This window comes from Dendrobates tinctorius, unplaced genomic scaffold, assembly GCF_039654945.1.
Source record: "Dendrobates tinctorius isolate UK_male_01 unplaced genomic scaffold, ASM3965494v1 ptg000020l, whole genome shotgun sequence".
Classification (NCBI taxonomy): domain Eukaryota; kingdom Metazoa; phylum Chordata; class Amphibia; order Anura; family Dendrobatidae; genus Dendrobates; species Dendrobates tinctorius.
The window spans coordinates 31,012,398-31,031,024 of NW_027361688.1; the positions used below are offsets into that span (position 1 = coordinate 31,012,398).

An 18,627-nucleotide genomic window follows, 5' to 3' on the forward strand; every position below is an offset into this window, starting at 1 on the left:
AAGTGCGGTGAAATTGCAAAAAAGAGTGCACAAAAAAGTTTGTTTTTTTTTTTGTTGTTTTTTAGCATTTTCACTAAATGCTAAAATTGACCTCGCAATATTATTCTCCAGGTCATTACGAGTTCACAGATACCGAACATGTGTAGGTCAATTTTTATTTAAGTGGGGGGAAAAAATCCAAGCCATGATAGAGTGACAAACGTAGAGGGTTACTGTCACCGCCCAGTAGCAAGAAGAGGATCCTTTACCTATCCCTAAAGGGGGTTTTACACATAGCGATATCGCTAGCGATATCGCTATAACGTCACCGATTTTGTGACGTTATAGCGATATCGCTAGCGATATCGCTATGTGTGATACTTACCTCCGACCGGCTCCCCCGCTGTCCATCGCTGATCGCGCGACAATGTCCGGCTCCATTTCTCGTCGGGCGCTTCCTGCTGTGGGAGACGAGCGACGTGTGGAGGCGGGTGGGAGGACGTCAGGATCGCTGTGTGTGAAAGGTGAGTATCGTGCACTGTGTCGCTGCTGCATCGCTGTGAGGTCTGCCTGTGTGACAGCTCACTAGCGATCATTTAGCGATGCACCAGCGATCCTGACCGGGTCATATCGCTGGTCGGATCGCTGGTGCATCGCTAAGTGTAAAAGGGCCTTAATGCTAGGGGTGCCCTAGATATCCCTCAAGATTACGTTTGATGGTGAAGAAGCCGGGGCCACAAGCCTTACGGAGATCCTGAATCAGCACTTATCTGTCCCCTCCCCCCCCCCGGGGAAGTGTGGAGTAATTGTGTATTTAAATACACAAACCAAACTAACAAGGGAAGACATACAGGGATGACTGAAAATACCAATCATACAAATATGCAATCACAAACAACAGAGTGGAACACCGGGAAGAGTAAAAGGGAGGAAAAAACAAATAGAGGTGAATGAGGATATGCACACAGACAAATCACCAAGCAGCAGTGTCCTGAAAAACCCCAAAACCCCTCTCCAAACAACCAACACCTCCAGGTTCCAAACCAGGCAGTATGAAACTAAAGGCCCCGTTACACATAACGATGTCCCAGCGATCCCACCAACGATCCGACATGATGGGATTGCTGGGACATCGTTAGGCTGATCGCTGGTGAGCTGTCACAAGACAGCCCCTCCAGCGATCAGGACCAGCGACGCTGGATGCTGGTTTCTAATGTAAACATTGGGTATCCAGGAGCCGCAGCTCTTGGATACCCGCTGTTTACCTTGGAAACTGGCGTACACGCTGGTTTCCAAGGTAAACATCGGGTATCTAAGAGCCGCGCGGCTCCTGGATACCCGATGTTTACATTAGAAACCAGCGTCGCTGATCGCTGGTCTCTCGCTGCCACATGCAGCGATGCATGCTGGGCAGCGGGAGACCAGCGATCGAAAAACGGCCCAGGTCAATTGAGCACGATCAGCGATACCCGGCAGGGGGGCCGGTCGCTGATCCCCGTCACACACAGCGATCTCGCTGGCGAGATCGCTGTGGCGTCACAAAATCAGCGATCTCGCTGTGTGTGACGGGGCAATGCCTGAATACCGGCGGAGAGTATATATAATATACATCAAAGCAGAAAAGCCTCCTGGAGCTCTCAGCTGAACAGATATGCCTTAATTACAAGCAACCAGACCCGTTTTAATATATACTGATCAAGTAACAATTCATAACTCTTGTCCATTTTTTTCTTACATGTTTCCAGAGAAACAGAGAAGTACGTCTGCGCAGGAGTGCGATGCCGAAGAGACTGTGTGGATGATGCAGGGTCGCGTCACCCACATGAAGCAAGCAGGAGGGCGATTGTAAGAAGATGGGAGGCGCCGGAACAAGAAGATTAACACCCCCCGGACTGGACCACCCCGCAGGTGAGTATAATAAAAGTTTTTTCTCCGCTTACAGGTCGGGTTGGGGGTCGATATACAGCATTATAGAATGCTGCATATAAGACCTGAAAGGCGATGGTTTCACCTTATATCAGCCACAACTGGTGACAAATTTGCTTTAATGCGTTCAGTTTGCCCATTAGACTGTGGATGAAATGCTGAAGAAAACGACAGATGATCCCCAAACGAGAGCAAAATGCTTTTCAAAATTTGGAAATAAATTGTATTTCCTGATCAGAAACAATGTTGGTAGGAATCCCATGTAAGGCTAAGTTCACATGTAGTGGAACTCCCGCAGAAGTTACGGCGGGAATTCCATTCTGCGGGAAAATCGCATTTTAAATTCCCGCGATTTTCCCGCGGAAAAACTAGCGATTTGCAAGCGTAATTAGCTTGTAGAATGCTAACGTTTTCCAAGCCATCTATAGCATCGCTTGGAGAACTGATTGACAGGTTGGTCACACTCGTCAAACATAGTGTTTGACGAGTGTGAATAACTTTTTACTATTGAGGCTGCCTATGCAGCATCAGTAGTAAAAGATAGGATGTAAAAAAAAAAATAAAAAAATAAAATCGGGTTATATTCACCTCCCGACGTCCCGCGCATCGTCCCCGATCATCGCGATGCTCCGGCAGGTCCCGTTCCCAATGATGCATTGCAGCAATGACCTTTGATGACGTCGCGGTCTTGAGAGACCGCTACAGCATCGCGAGACAGCGAAGTCAGCAAAGGTCATTATCGCAATGCATTACTGGGAACGGGACCTGCCGCGTGTATCGCTGAGGCCTGGGGACATCGGAAGGTGAATATAACCCGATTTTTATTTTAATTCTATTTTTTACAGGGATATGGTACCCAGAGCCCGGAGGACAGTCTCCTCTCCTCCGGACCGTGGGTACCATCCGCAAATGTTCTGCTTACTTTTCGCATGGTGGGCATAGCCACATGCGGAAAGTAAGCAGAACAATGCATTCATATGTGGGCGGAATTGCTGCGATTACGCAAAATAATGAGCATGCTGCGTATTTTTCCGCGATGCGATTCTGCTGCGGGAAAATCCGCAGCATTAGCACAGCATTGCGGAATCCCATAAGATTGCATGGGATGCTGTTTTTTTGCGTTTTCGCGGCAAAATAGCGAGTTAAAGTTGCCACGAAAACACGAAAAACCGCGACGTGTGAACGCAGCCTAAATGTTATATCTCTCATGGAAATTTGCACCAAGGTGGTGTTAGGGAACGCCTGTAGTGCAATTAAATGTGACATCTTGCTGAACCTGTCCACCACCACCAGAATTATATTACCTGTCGACACGTGGAGATCAGTGATAAAATCTACAGATAGAGGAGTTTAAAATCTACTAGGAATCGCCAATGGTTGGACAGACTCAGACGGACGAGCTTGAGGGGTCTTACATCGCGCACAAACACTGCTTTACTACCAGGATGTCGGGCGAAGACCAAATCACGATGTTCACTTAAAACTTAGCCGTAGATTCCATCAGCGGAATAAAAAATACGTTATGGGTCTAGGAAAATACTGACTTTTTTTTTTTTTTTTTTAAACAAATTACTACTACACATTGCATCACAGAAATAAAATTAATAAAAATATAGGATTTTTTTTTACCCACCATGCCCCTAAATTATAAAAATTAGTTAAATTATATGTACCCTGCAGAGGCCAGGCACTCACGGGTGCGCACTACTTAGGAGTTATGAACATTCACCTCTCTCCACTCGCATAGGCGTGGAGTGAAGTGAATTATCATTCCCTTAATGAGAGGGACACGTGATTGCCCGGCCGCTGCTGGCACCGGAACAAGATGCAGCGAGGGCGAAAAGGGAGGGTAAGTAGGATTTTTTTTTAATGCTTTTCTCATGGAGGCCATACATACAAGGATAGGGATGAGGAACCATGCATACCAGGATGGGGATGAGGAGCTGTGCATACAAGGATAGGGATGAGGGGACAATGCATACACCGCTTATAATCGAGTCAATAAGTTTTCCCAGTTTTTCGCGGCAAAATTAGGTGCCTCGGCTTATATACGAGAAAAAAAGTATTGACAAAAAATTATGAATTATTATTTGATCAGTATATATCAAAACCGGTCTGGTTGCTTGTAATTAAGGCATATCACATGTTTGTAGACAAAAACATAAGGGGCGTTCCAGCTGATAAAATTCCTTGCTTTATTGAAAAAATTAAAATAGTACAGCGGCTTACTCCTCAAGAGCAGATGGATATGCTATGAGGCACTGAGATACCAGCTACGTGTTTCGACCCTACATGGGTCTTTATCACAGCTGCAAATTACTAACATCCAATTTGCATAACCTCGTTTTTTCAATTTTTTTGTGCAGCGCATCAAATTCTTTGTTTTTCACCTGTTCCTCCGGGCAGTTTCTTTTTAACCTTATATGTTCACCGACGGGAATAGATTTAATTACATGCCTAGGATGTCCACTTCGGGCATGCAATATGGTGTTCCCCGTAATGGGTTTACAGTAAGTATTGGACATAATTTCCTGTCCTACATTTCCCCGTAGTTCTAGATCTAGAAATGATATTTGGGTTTTATTGTATTTGTGAGTATATCTGATATTATAGGTATTAGAGTTAATGTAATCCATAAATGCTCATGTGATCTACATTGCAGTTCTCATTGGTCAGCACTAAGTATAAGGTTTGCATTATGTTAGTAATTTGCAGCTGTGATAAAGACCCATGTGGGGTCGAAACGCGTAGCTGGTGTCTCAGTGCCTCATAGCACATCCATCTGCTCTTGAGGAGTAAGCCGCTGTACTATTTTAATTTTTTCAATAAAGCAAGAAATTTTATCAGCTGGAACGCCCCTTATGTTTTTGTCTACTATCAACTATCATTGGGTCCAGACAAGGTTCCGTGCTGTGGCTGTGGCTGGTGAGCTGGCTAGGGCTTTTTTAGCCCATTTTTTTCTATTTGTGCAATATCACATGTTTCCCTGAAATTCCGAAGCCCCAGGACAGAATGACTTATCCCATACCTTCCCCATACGGCGTGTGTTCTCAGCCACTGACTCGGAGAGGACTCCATGCCAAACATCACTGCATCGCCGTAATCCACAAATGGCAGCTGGTTCCTTGGGGGGTAAAGAAGATAGGATGAGAAAAGAAATTCCCCAAAATTACATAGTGGCAGGCAACCACTAAGGGGAGCACTAATAAGGACATCTATGGCACAGAGCAAAAATGGGGCAATTCCAGGAGAGGCTTTTTCGGCTCTTCATAGGTAATAAAACTTACCCCATGACGCGCTGAGTATTTACCTCTGACAGATGTGATTTGCACATTTTACTAGGAGGTCCATGCAATGAACAGCAATGATTCCCATCACAACAAGGCTCAGGGGACCCAACTGCAAGAAAAAAAAAAAAAAGAGGGGGAAAAAAAAAAACAATCAAATCAATGGAAATATAATAATACATCATACTGTTATAACGCCTTACTGAATACAGACAAAGCGGATCTGAACAAGCTCACAAACAGCAATCACAGGATTTGTAGCAAGGTCAAGTCATATTGTACGCTGGGACCCCTACAGATGTCAGAGAGGAGGTGGAGAATGCATCGTATGGGGGGGGGATTGGAGACAGAGCGCTGTGCAGACACGACCTTCGCTCCTTTCAGAATGGACTCTTGGGATCGCTGAGGGTCCCAACAGTCAGACACCAGTGATAAGTTATTTCTTATTTTATGGTCAAACATTGGTCTAGTTTAGCTATTGAAATGAGGAGCCAAGGTAAAGTACAGGCAGAGAAGGGGGCTGTGAATCTGTTCCAATCAAGTCAATGAAACGAAGCTGCAATACCAGGGACAGCCACTACAAAACATAAGGCGCTGTGCCTGGTGACCCAAGAAGAGGCTGCCATCGCTCCAGTGTCTTCAATCAGCTGGATGATGGACGATGGGTGATGACCGTGACCAGACGTGTCACTCGACTCCCTCTGCGATTACTATGGAGGGAGTCTTTGGTTAGATGTCGCTTCACCACCAGCGGCCACCTTATAAATGAGAGCGAGGACACCGGAAGACTGGACGAAACAGGGGAAGGGGCAGCTCCTTTCTTGCCAAAGAGACAAGAGATATATGAGTAATTGCTATATCTGCACCATTACATCACATTAGGTATAAAGTGGCCTACCCCTTTAAAGGTGACCACTAAGATCCCCTTCTGGTTACTTTTTTTTTTTTTTTTTTACTAAATGCATGCAATTATGGATAAAAATAAATATCTGCAATTAAAATTTTGCACCGTTTGCATGCTATATCCTCTGTGTCGCACCATCTATTGCAGGCTGCAGAATGAGTCACCTGAAAATCCAACAGTGAGCTAAGCAGACTAAAAGACAAGAAAGATTGTAATGCTTGGCTGTCTTCTTCTAGACTCCTTTCAGCAGATTTATGACCACAGCTGAAAGGAAGTCAGTAAAAGATAAAAATGCAAAATTGGCAATGAAACCCAACTGCGTATCCCCAAATGTATATATGTAAATAATAATAATGACCAAAGGTGGACAATTCCTTTAAGTGTAGCTTCCAGCTATGTCAGGCCTGATACATAACACTGGCTCCAGCTTGGTGCTATCATCTTATGGCTCAACCACAGCTGCAGAAATAACATCTTTTTTGATCTTTTTGATAATGAAAGAGTGAATAATAACCACAAAAAATGGAGTCATATGTCATCAAAGCCGAGTGACGCACAAACAACAGAAAGCTTTCTGCCTCTCCAGTCATCCAGATAAGAAGCTGATCTGCAGATAAAAGCCGATAACTAAGCGCAGCGCGACCTGGAACATGAGCAGCGTCCTGTGATCTGCACGCTGCGGAGAAGAAACATACACAAAGAAAAGGGATGATGAAGGGGGACGCTCCTCATAGCAGCAATGTCATCTGTTTGCTAGATTGTTTATGGTCATTTATCTTTCTCCGTTATCAGCCTTTTTGGGGTGCGGACAGACTGGCTGGAGTGTTCTTTAATGAAATTCAAGTGGCATCGCAACCATGGACATTAAAGGGAACTTATATTTAGAGGACATATAAATCGGCAGTGAACGGACTGGCCGGCGGCTCTCCCTACCGGAGTCTGACTGCTACATGCATTTCTCTGCAGCTGTCACACTCAGGTAGGGAGAGCTGCTGGCCAGTCCGTGCATGGTGTTGCGATTTATACAGCCTTCTGACTGCACCCTTAGGAGAGGTCATCGATATCAGATATCGCCTGCTCCAATTAGATGTCTGCCGCTCAGGCCGGATGTACACACAGACCACATAAAATATGGGCTGATCATTGGGAGACTGGAGGGCAACAAAATGTGCATGGTGGAACTGAGGGGGGCATTATACTGAGTACTGTAGGGTTTGTATTGAGAGAGTAAAATGTGAGGGTGAGTGCACTGTAGAAAAGCCATGAGGCCTTAAAGTGGGCATCGGAGTGTGGGACCCTAATGAACCCCCTTAAGGGCTTCATTAGGGTCTCTAATTTATGGCCCTCTCCCGGTCTTTAAAAGTTGAAAGGTCACGGTGTCTATATGCGGTGACCGCACAAAAAAAACTTTTCTTTTTGGGGAGAAGAAAGGGGGCAATCCAGACTTTCCCTATGGGTTCCTGTGATTTCTATGTACACCCCCAGGTTCTTTAAGAGCAATTAATAACTTTTCATACCACAATCCCGGCATTTTTCACAGCCAATGGCAGTCCGAGGAGTCCGGTCCCAATGTTCCCTTTTAGTAAATGGATAAAAGTCTGGAACCATCTGTAGGAAAACCGAAGAAAAGGATGCGGATCACAACAAAATCAGGATATATAGTTGGCAGTAGGCACAATATATATACACACACTTTTATTTTTTTATTTTATTTTTTTTTTGGGGGGGGGGGTTTCACCGATTTTTGAACCTTTTATTTTTAACCTTTGATGGGGCTGTGTGAGGGCTTGTTCTTTTGCATGCAGTGCTGACTTTTTTTTTTTTTTAATCATTCTGGGGTAGATTCAAAGTTTGGATTGCCTCTTATGGCATAATTTTTTTTTTTTTTTTTTCAGGAAAAAATTTGGAGACCAGTGATTGACAGTGGCATTTAAACGGTTTAACAGCAGCGATCGGAGCTCACTCCATACACTGGCACCCGACGTGTGAAATACATGTCAGGGAGGGATTATTTTAGGTTTTGATATTAAAGTAAAACTTTCTTTAAAACATTTTTTAGAACTATATATCTTATTATTTCATTTTTTTTCTTTTTTCAGAAAACTTGCAATTGTCACACTGGCTACTATGCCTAATACTAGACTCATTCTTCCTGTTCTGTTTCATTAGACTTTTCAGCAGTATTATAATCACTGAAGATCATCATGAAACAACCATTTTCCAGGTATGGTATGATGGTCGCCGCTCGCCATTTCCTCCTCCTGTCACTGTGACCTTAGGCTGAAATGCAGGGTGCATCTCGTATAGATGTCAATGAGCTCGAGTCCCTCTATTGCTGTCCAGAAGACGGGAATAATAGGGTTTCTAATTTTGCAGATGACACCAAACTACACAGTATAGTATAAGGAGGAAGTTCAGACATTACAAGCTGATGTGCACAAGCGTTATGCATCTGAGTGCTAAAAAAATTATGCCAGCATCGTATGTTCTAGGGGGAAGAAAAACAAGGAGAGTCACTTGTAGAGAAGGATCTGGATGGACATGGAGATCACAGACTAAATTACTGCATGTGACGTCAATGATCAGCTTCTAAAGCCAACAGGGTACGGTCATATATTAAGAGGTATAAAGATGAGGGACAGGGACCTAATACCGCTACTTTAGCGTGACCTCATCTGGAATAGGAAGTTCATTCTGGGCACCGGTTCATAGAAAATGTCACATCAGGTTTCAAGAGGGACTTAGATTTTTTTTGTGCTTTTCTTTTAAGAAAGAAATAGGATAAATACTTATGTCAATCTACATCGATTAATGGCTCTCCCTGTGGAGTAACATGCCAAGAGGAGCATTGCATGGCCTATAAGTCTCCTTACACTGACATGTCACTCTCAACAGGCAGGGAGAAACATTACCACTGAGACCCCAGTTGAAGGACTCTCATACAGCCAAATCAGATCTCACACTCTGCACTGAGGAGAGGTAACTACCCCGAAACATGTGTTTGCAAATAAGAGATTCTAGTTTGGCTTTTAGTATTATTATTTTTTTTTATTTTTTTTTACAAATAGGTGGCACTAGATTTCCAGTCCTCGTCTTCTCTGAAGAGAATTTGCATATGCAAATGTATACAGGAGAGAATCTTGCTCTTTAGGGCAGACTGGGTCATGCATTATAGATGTACCTAAACCCCATTGCCTTTGTCCTTTCCAATCCCTCAGTTAACATTGACAGACGTGTCTTCTCTGAACCGTACTAACCAAGTTATTGGTGTGTCAGCTGTCAGTGCATTCTCCATTCATTTCTAAGGGAATGGAGAAAAAAAAAAATCACAATAAGCAGTTAACTGCTGTGAACTTACGTGGTGCTGCTGCTGCCATGTTCTCCGAGTCTCTCGTACTGGTTTGGTCGGGGTACTACGAATCTGTTGATGATCCCAGGGGAAGACTCCTCGCTGGGACTGACCTCTGTGGAGCTGTAGTCATTGTATGCGTCACTTGTCAGTCTGGTGGTCGCCATGATTCCTAGACCAACAGAAGGGTAAAGAGTATAAAGCAAAGGTCAGCACATTTACTTAATGGGAATCCATCAGTAGGATCACCCCTCCTAAGCATTCTATATGGACATGTAGGTCATAGAAAGGCGAATAAAATGATACCTTCATAGCTGCGATTTGACTTGTGTGTTTTTTGTAAAAATTCAATATTCAAAAGGAGAATATCAATGGCATACTTGCTAGAAAACATGGTAAATGGTGTGTGGAGAAATGCGGCATGGAAAAAAATAAAAAAAAAAATAAATAAAAAAAAAGAGGTTTTATGTCCGATGGGTAATCTAGTACTAAGCTGAAAGGAGTATATTCTAATAATTCTGTTTATTCTAGGGATGGAAACTTCTACTCAGGGACCCGATGGCGGAAAAGGAGAGGGGTAAACGTCACCATACACAAGAAAAAAGGGAAACCAGAGAAAAAGAAATCCCAGCCTCAGAGACAAGGGAACAGACTTAGTAGTGAAGGTACTCTCAGAAATACACATTAAAGTACTCATGTAGTCCGTCCGGCCACACGGGTTGGTTTCAATTGCAGATAGACCTACAAAAATTCATTAGAAAATTAAAATTGAAGGAATGGATTAGTGACAAGGTTCCAACCAAAGAAAGGACCGGTGACTAATTTATCATTGGTTGTCCTTAAAAAATAAAAAAAAATAAATAAATGTTTGTACCCCCTTCAAGCGCAACAGCTATAGAGGACTTTATAACAGAAGTCACATGTGATATAGAAGAGCTGAGAAACAAGGATAGTAGACAACACAGATATCCTAATCTCTTCATGGCTGAAGCAAAAGCATTATCTGAACTCGTTCATGATGGCGACATAGTAATTAAATCGACTGATAAGGATGGGACTGTCGTCATCATGGACAAGGAAATGTATCTAACAGATTAGAAAACAAGATCTATACGACGATTTACTAGTGGAGAACCCCAGAACTACGGTTCTATATACAGTACCATACCCAAGACACACACATCTTTAAAAAATCCTCCAAGAAGACCCACAGTGACAGGGATAGGTTCAGTTTTTAGTAAAATTTGGACTTTTTTTTTTTTAATAAAATCTTAAATCCAGTAGCCAAACAAGCTATTTCCTATATACAGGACACCACAGATTTCTTGAATAAGTTGAAGGATGTACATTTTGAGTTATACTGGCCTCCTTCGATGTCACCTTACTGTACACTTCAATTGATCATAACAGAGGGAGGAAAGCGGTGAAGAAACTAACAACAAAATACATATCTAGGGAAGGCAAACAATTCATTACTGTCCTTCTATACATCGCTTTGACATTTAATTATATTTTATTTGGCAATGATTTATATTTGCAGTTGCGCGGGACCGCCATGGGTACGAACATGGCGCCCACACACACAAATATCGTCATGAGTGCCATGGAGGAGGACTCTGTCTGTGTGTCCCACCACTTTCGGCATGTGCTGAAGTGGTGTGCATACATAAATGATGTCTTCCTCCGGTGGACTGGAACACAAGAGGGGTTGGAGAATTTCCAGAAACATCTAAATGAAGTGGATCCAAACATCAAATTCACACTGGTTTCATCAGTGGAACAAGTACAATTCTTAGATGTGATGGTAAAGCAAAATGCTGGAACATTAAAAACAATGATGTTCACTAAACCAACAGATGGGAATGATATATTAATGTATAATAGCCTTAATCCTTTCAGTGAATTTATGAGAGTACGAAGGATTGTTAGTGAAAAGGAATGTTCTGATCACACTGATAAATAACTTTGAAATGAGGTTACCTGAAAAAACAAAAAGCATTAAAACCAACAAGATTGTCACTATTGATAAAAAAAAACAAAGACAAAAGGTCAGATGGGTAGGGTGCCGATGGTGACAACATTCACGGAAAAAAGTGGAAATAGTATAATAACAAAAGATTTCGAGATGTTGTATAATTGTTTACCTAGTATCTTAGAACTCCAAAAACCACCTCTCTTTTTCTACAGAAGGAACAGAAATATTGGGGATTGCCTGATTAATTCAGATATAGGCTCTCTTAAAAAAACAAGCCCAAACTTATCTAACAAGGACATCAAGGAAGGGTTGTTATCCATGTCTTTCATGTGTGAACTGTTCACAGATGCTAAAGGGTCCCACGTTCATCCACCCCGCAACAAATGTAAGTTACAAGATAGAGCATTACCATACAAGTAATTTGGAAAAGGTCATCTATATATTGCAGTGTCCTTGTTCCTTATGGTATATCAGTGAGACTACATGGGACCTTAAGACCAGAATAAATCATCACCGATATACCATAAGGAAGAAGAAGTTGGACCTTCCGGTGTCTAAACACTTTGTAGAAGTGGGGCATACGGAGAAGCAACTCAAATTTAGAATCATAGATACTCTCCCTGTACAGAGACGGGGAGCTGATAGAATCCGTCTTCTGAAAAGAAAGGAATGTGAATGGATCTATAAGCTCAAAACATTGAAGCATTGAACATCAGACAGCGAGCCCAGCTGTGGCTGAGAAGCTACACCATCAGACAGCGAGCCCGGCTGTGGCCGAGAAGCTACACCATCAGACAGCGAGCCCGGCTGTGGCCGAGAAGCTACACCATCAGACAGCGAGCCCGGCTGTGGCCGAGAAGCTACACCAACAGAGAGCGAGCCCGGCAGTGGCCGAGAAGCTAAGCCATCAGACAGCGAGCCCGCCTGTGGCCGAGAAGCTACCCCATCAGACAGCGAGCCCGGCTGTGGCCGAGTAGCTACGCCATCAGACAGTGAGCCCGGCTGTGGCCAAGAAGCTACGCCATCAGAGAGCGAGCCCGGCTGTGGCCGAGAAGCTACGCCATCAGACAGTGAGCCCGGCTGTGGCCAAGAAGCTACGCCATCAGAGAGCGAGCCCGGCTGTGGCCGAGAAGCTACGCCATCAGAGAGCGAGCCCGGCTGTGGCCGAGAAGCTACGCCATCAAAGAGCGAGCTGGGCTGTGTACGAGAAGCTACGCCATCAGACAGCGAGCCGGGCTGTGTACGAGAAGCTACGCCATCAGACAGCGAGCCCGGCAGTGGCCGAGAAGCTACACCATCAGAGAGCAAGCCTGGCTGTGGCCGAGAAACTGTACCGCCAGCGTGCCCAGCTATGCCCGGATGACCCCTTTAACGAGGGGTAACCACAAGAGAGCTGCAATCAAGTCTGCAACCCAACAGTGCATACAGCGATCTTATGCCCAAATTCTACAAATATACCTAATATCAGTACGACTACAACTATTAGCATGCATTACCAGTCACCAGCAGGTCATTATATTACGTCACTGATATCACTAGGAATATCTCCAATTAATACAGGTAGGGAAGTCATTTGTTTTCAGTCCAGCTAAGGCCACATTCACACCTTCAGTATTTGGTCAGTTTGTAAGCCGAAATCAGGAGAGGGTGAAAAATCCAGAAGTGGCGAGGTGCTTCTCTTATACTTCTCCGATTGTAATCAAAACCAGAAGTGGAACAAATACTGATCATGTGAACGTGGCCTAATAGGCAGAACTATATGTCAATTAGTGCGGAAAACAGGCCCCCCATTAGCCCCATATAAAATGCTGACATTCTGACGTCCGAGCAGCGATTCTCGATTTACCAGGAGCCCTGCTCACATCTGCTCTGGAGATTGCACAATCAGAGACTTTTGAACTAAATTAATATGGGGAACTTACAAACCAGCGATACAGAAAAAGTGCTGAGTCGGAGGCTCAGCGTGTTATGTGACAGCACAAATAGGGTGACTCAAATGTTATATACTTTAGTTATTATGAAATATTTTTTTTGCTATAATAAAACATAATATTTAAATATATTTATAATTATAAATATATATTATATTAAAATACATATATACAAATATTTTGTATACTATAATAAAAATATTTAAATATATATTTTTCCAATCATATATAACACACACACACACAAAAAAAAACCCTCTCACCCCTCTGGAAACAGAAATTTTTTTTTCCCCCAAAATTTTAAACCAATAAAATAATAATAAAGGAATACTTGTTTGGGGTCCCCGTAATCGTACAGATCCGGAGAATTATAGTCACAAGGATTTTTTTTTTGCTGCACAATAAATGCTGTTGGAACAGAAAATCAAAACCCTGTCAAAAACGTCCCCCCCCCCCTTTCCTTTGAGGGGGAGGGGATGCGACCATTTCACCACACTTGGATCTTTTTTTCCCCGCGGTTCAGTAAATTATGATAAAATGAATGGTGTCATATTTAATACCAAAACTTGTTCTGCAAAAAAAAAAAAAAAAAAACAAAGTCCTCATACGGTGGTGTGGATGGAAAGTAAAAAAAAAAGGGGAAAAGGTAAAAACATAAAAAAGTTTTAGCTCTTTAAACAGGGAGAAGAAAAAAACTAAAAGGATAAAAATGAAAATTGAATCCAAGAAGCATCCGGAAGCTGAGGTCCATGGCGCTGTTTGCACACAGCAGCCTATACCTTATCACACCTGTCAGCAGGAAATATGGAGGAAGACTAAGGCTGTGTGCACACGCTGCGGATTGCTCTGCAAAATTTTCCGTGCGGATTTAATGAAAACCACAGGTAAATCCGCAGCTCAAAAGACCTGCGGTTTATCTGCAGCTTTTCTGTGGTTTAGCCTGCGGGTTTCCCCTGCGGTTTGACACCTGTCATGGAGCAGGTGCCAAACCGCAGCGGCATCCGCACAAAGAATTGACATGCTGTGGATTTGAAACTGCAGAAAAACTGCGCGGAAAATTCCGTAGTGTCTGCACAGCGGTTTTCATTTTACATAGGTTATAATGGTACCGTACACCGCAGCATGTGCACACACGCTATTTCTTGGACAGGTGGATCCAGGGTGGGTCACGAGACCTGCTGAATGCATCAGGGAGCGGCAGGAAGACCCCAGGAACACTTCTCACAGGAGCTGCACCTTCCCTGTTATAAAGCACAATAGAGACCTTCTCCGGCCACCATACTGACCATATAACCCTAGTAACACCACACTGACCCTCTCCGGCCGCCGTACTGACCATATTACCCTAGTAACACCACACTGACCCTCTCCGGCCACCGTACTGCCCATATTACCCTAGTAACATCACACTGACCCTCTCCGGCCGCCGTACTGCTCATAGTACCCTAGTAACACCACACTGACCCTCTCCGGCCGTCGTACTGCCCATATTACCCTAGTAACACCACACTGACCCTCTCCGGCCGCCGTACTGACCATATTACCCTAGTAACACCACACTGACCCTCTCCGGCCACCGTACTGCCCATATTACCCTAGTAACATCACACTGACCCTCTCCGGCCGCCGTACTGCTCATAGTACCCTAGTAACACCACACTGACCCTCTCCGGCCGTCGTACTGACCATATTACCCTAGTAACACCACACTGACCCTCTCCAGCCGCCGTACTGCCCATATCACCCTAGTAACACCACACTGACCCTCTCCGGCCGTCGTACTGACCATATCACCCTAGTAACACCACACTGACCCTCTCCGGCCGCCGTACTGCCCATATTACCCTAGTAACACCACACTGACCCTCTCCGGCCGCCGTACTGCCCATATCACCCTAGTAACACCACACTGACCCTCTCCGGCCGCCATACTGCCCATATCACCCTAGTAACACCACACTGACCCTCTCCGGCCGTCGTACTGCCCATATTACTCTAGTAACACCACACTGACCCTCTCCGGCCGCCGTACTGCCCATATCACCCTAGTAACACCACACTGACCCTCTCCGGCCGCCATACTGCCCATATTACCCTAGTAACACCACACTGACCCTCTCCGGCCGTCGTACTGCCCATATTACTCTAGTAACACCACACTGACCCTCTCCGGCCGCCGTACTGCCCATATCACCCTAGTAACACCACACTGACCCTCTCCGGCCGCCATACTGCCCATATTACCCTAGTAACACCACACTGACCCTCTCCGGCCGCCGTACTGACCATATTACCCTAGTAACACCACACTGACCCTCTCCGGCCGCCGTACTGCCCATATTACCCTAGTAACACCACACTGCCCCTCTCCGGCCGCCGTACTGACCATATTACCCTAGTAACACCACACTGACCCTCTCCGGCCGCCGTACTGACCATATTACCCTAGTAACACCACACTGACCCTCTCCGGCCGCCGTACTGACCATATTACCCTAGTAACACCACACTGACCCTCTCCGGCCGTCTTACTGCCCATATTACCCTAGTAACACCACACTGACCCTCTCCGGCCGCCGTACTGCCCATATTACCCTAGTAACACCACACTGACCCTCTCCGGCCGCCATACTGCCCATATTACCCTAGTAACACCACACTGACCCTCTCCGGCCGCCGTACTGACAATATTACCCTAGTAACACCACACTGACCCTCTCCGGCCGCCATACTGCCCATATTACCCTAGTAACACCACACTGACCCTCTCCGGCCGCCGTACTGCCCATATCACCCTAGTAACACCACACTGACCCTCTCCGGCCGCCATACTGCCCATATTACCCTAGTAACACCACACTGACCCTCTCCGGCCGCCGTACTGACCATATTACCCTAGTAACACCACACTGACCCTCTCCGGCCGCCGTACTGCCCATATTACCCTAGTAACACCACACTGACCCTCTCCGGCCGCCGTACTGCCCATATTACCCTAGTAACACCACACTGACCCTCTCCGGCCGCCGTACTGACCATATTACCCTAGTAACACCACACTGACCCTCTCCGGCCGCCGTACTGACCATATTACCCTAGTAACACCACACTGACCCTCTCCGGCCGCCGTACTGCCCATATTACCCTAGTAACACCACAGTGACCCTCTCCGGCCGCCGTACTTCCCATATTACTCTAGTAACACCACACTGACCCTCTCCGGCCGCCGTACTGACCATATTACCCTAGTAACACCACACTGACCCTCTCCGGCCGCCGTACTGCCCATATTACCCTAGTAACACCACACTGACCCTCTCCGGCCGCCGTACTGCCCATATTACCCTAGTAACACCACACTGACCCTCTCCGGCCGCCGTACTGCCCATATCACCCTAGTAACACCACACTGACCCTCTCCGGCCGCCGTACCGGCTGCTGACACCACGCTCCCCAGTACTTACATGCTCAGGGGCCGCGGTCTCGGCAGTGACACCCGCAGCGTCCTCCTCACGCGCTTCCTGCTCCTCCGCTCTGTCAGCTCCTCATCATTCCCTCAAGCAGCAAACACTCCAGTCACGTGAGGCGCGGATCAGCTGACCGTCGCCGTGACAACTGAATTATCATTTCATTTTTTTTTCTTCATTTTGAACCTCGAAAACTTTATTGTTTTTGTTTACAAGGAGGACCCGTGCCCCCGTTTAGGCCTTTATGTAGTCTCTTGTTTATACCTTTTTGTCTTCTCCGTGAGTATTATTTATTACAAGGCTGTCCTAGTGGGTTTTGTGTTCGAAGTCACTTTAGTGTCGGGTTACTTGCAATAAACAGTTGCTTACGCTAGGTGGCGCTAGAGCGTTTAGAGAAAGCTATAGCGTCATGGAGTCAGGTGGCCACACGGTGGCGCTGTGTATACAAAGCTATTGGATAGGTAGTTTTATCCTTCTATAAGAACCTTGCGAAATCCGGTCTGTATAAGGGAAAATCTATCAGAAGGAATGAAAATGGCACAAGAGTCTCAACATTACTTATTAAAGGGATAGTTTCAACATCAATTATGGTTAAAGGGCTTTTTCACTACCTGGACAACCCCTCTTTTAAATGATGTAGTCCCACTTGTAAGATAACAATGAAGGATGCTCACCTCCTGCACTGGCGCCAGATTGCACGTGACATTGTTATACCATGTGAGCCCTGCAGCCGATCAGCGGTGTCACAACTCAGTTGTCAGGAGTCTCAGGACCAGGGTCTCCTTCCCTGTCCTTAAAACTAGGGGCGCTCACTCTGTTACCTGGATTACTTCTGATGGTGAAGACGACGGGGCCACGTACCTTGCCTTAGCACCTGAATCTGACCTGTCTGTACTCTTCCTCTACCCAGGGAAGAGGGGAGTAGTAGTGTACCGTGGTACACCAACCAGACTAACAAGGTAATACGAACAGGGATAAAGGAAAATACCAATCATACAAATATACTCACACAATCAACAGAGGTATACACCTGGGAGTGGAGGAGGGGTAAAACTAAAGTAGGAGAAGGAAGGGAATTATCACACACTCGAAACCTAGCAACAGTCACAGATAAATCCACCAAATGCCTTCTCCAGTAATAACTAACAACAACCCCCTAACCATGCAGCATAAGCTATCTCTGACAATGAGTGCTAGCTAAGACACAGATTGTATAGAACAGGGTTCCCCAACTCCAGTCGTCAGGGCCCACCAACAGGTCATGTTTTCAGGATTTCCTTAGTATTGCACAGGTGATAATTGCTTCACCTGAGCAATACAAAGGAAATCCAGAAAACATGACCTGTTGGTGGGCCCTGACGACTGGAGTTGGGGAACCCTGGTATAGAAGATGGGAGCAGAAAACAATGCACAGCTGAGAGCCATAACACTCCAGGAGCTCTCAACAGAGCAGATTAACCCCTGCACTGCCCAAAAAAAATTTTTACACTGTTTAATAAGACGGTGAAGTGCCTCTAATCGGTGCAGGAGTAGGAGAAATCAGACACTGCGGACTTCTGGTTGTTCTTCATCGCGGTAAACCCATGACAAGCGGTTTTGGCTAGGCTGCTGTGCTCCCACCACCGTAAGACAAACCCCAGGCAAGAGGAAAAAGTGAGAGCGCAGCAGTGGACGTTGATCGGTCGCAGGGTTCACGTGGCATAATAATCTCACGGGAGACCCGGCGCAGACATTGCCTAAACAGCTGCGGTGTGGGAGAGGAGTATAAGAAGTTTTGTTGTAGAAGTTGGTCGACTTTATTTTTAAAGA

The 18,627-nt window shown here is 45.3% G+C and overlaps 1 protein-coding gene across 2 annotated transcripts in view; it reads right to left on the reverse strand.

The window, feature by feature from the left end:
* Positions 1-16,965, reverse strand: part of LOC141083588 (proton-coupled amino acid transporter 1-like) — a 64,900-nt gene extending 47,935 nt beyond the window's left edge. For both annotated transcript variants that reach the window (XM_073567934.1, XM_073567933.1), the window contains exons 1-5: positions 16,816-16,965; positions 9,455-9,617; positions 7,614-7,704; positions 5,216-5,304; positions 4,934-5,029 (exon numbers count right to left, since the gene is read on the reverse strand). In XM_073567934.1, the coding sequence (XP_073424035.1) occupies positions 4,934-5,029; positions 5,216-5,304; positions 7,614-7,704; positions 9,455-9,612 (434 nt within the window). In that variant the 5' untranslated portion in view covers positions 9,613-9,617; positions 16,816-16,965. The remainder of the gene's footprint in view (positions 1-4,933; positions 5,030-5,215; positions 5,305-7,613; positions 7,705-9,454; positions 9,618-16,815) is intronic.
* Positions 16,966-18,627: the final 1,662 nt, after the last annotated feature.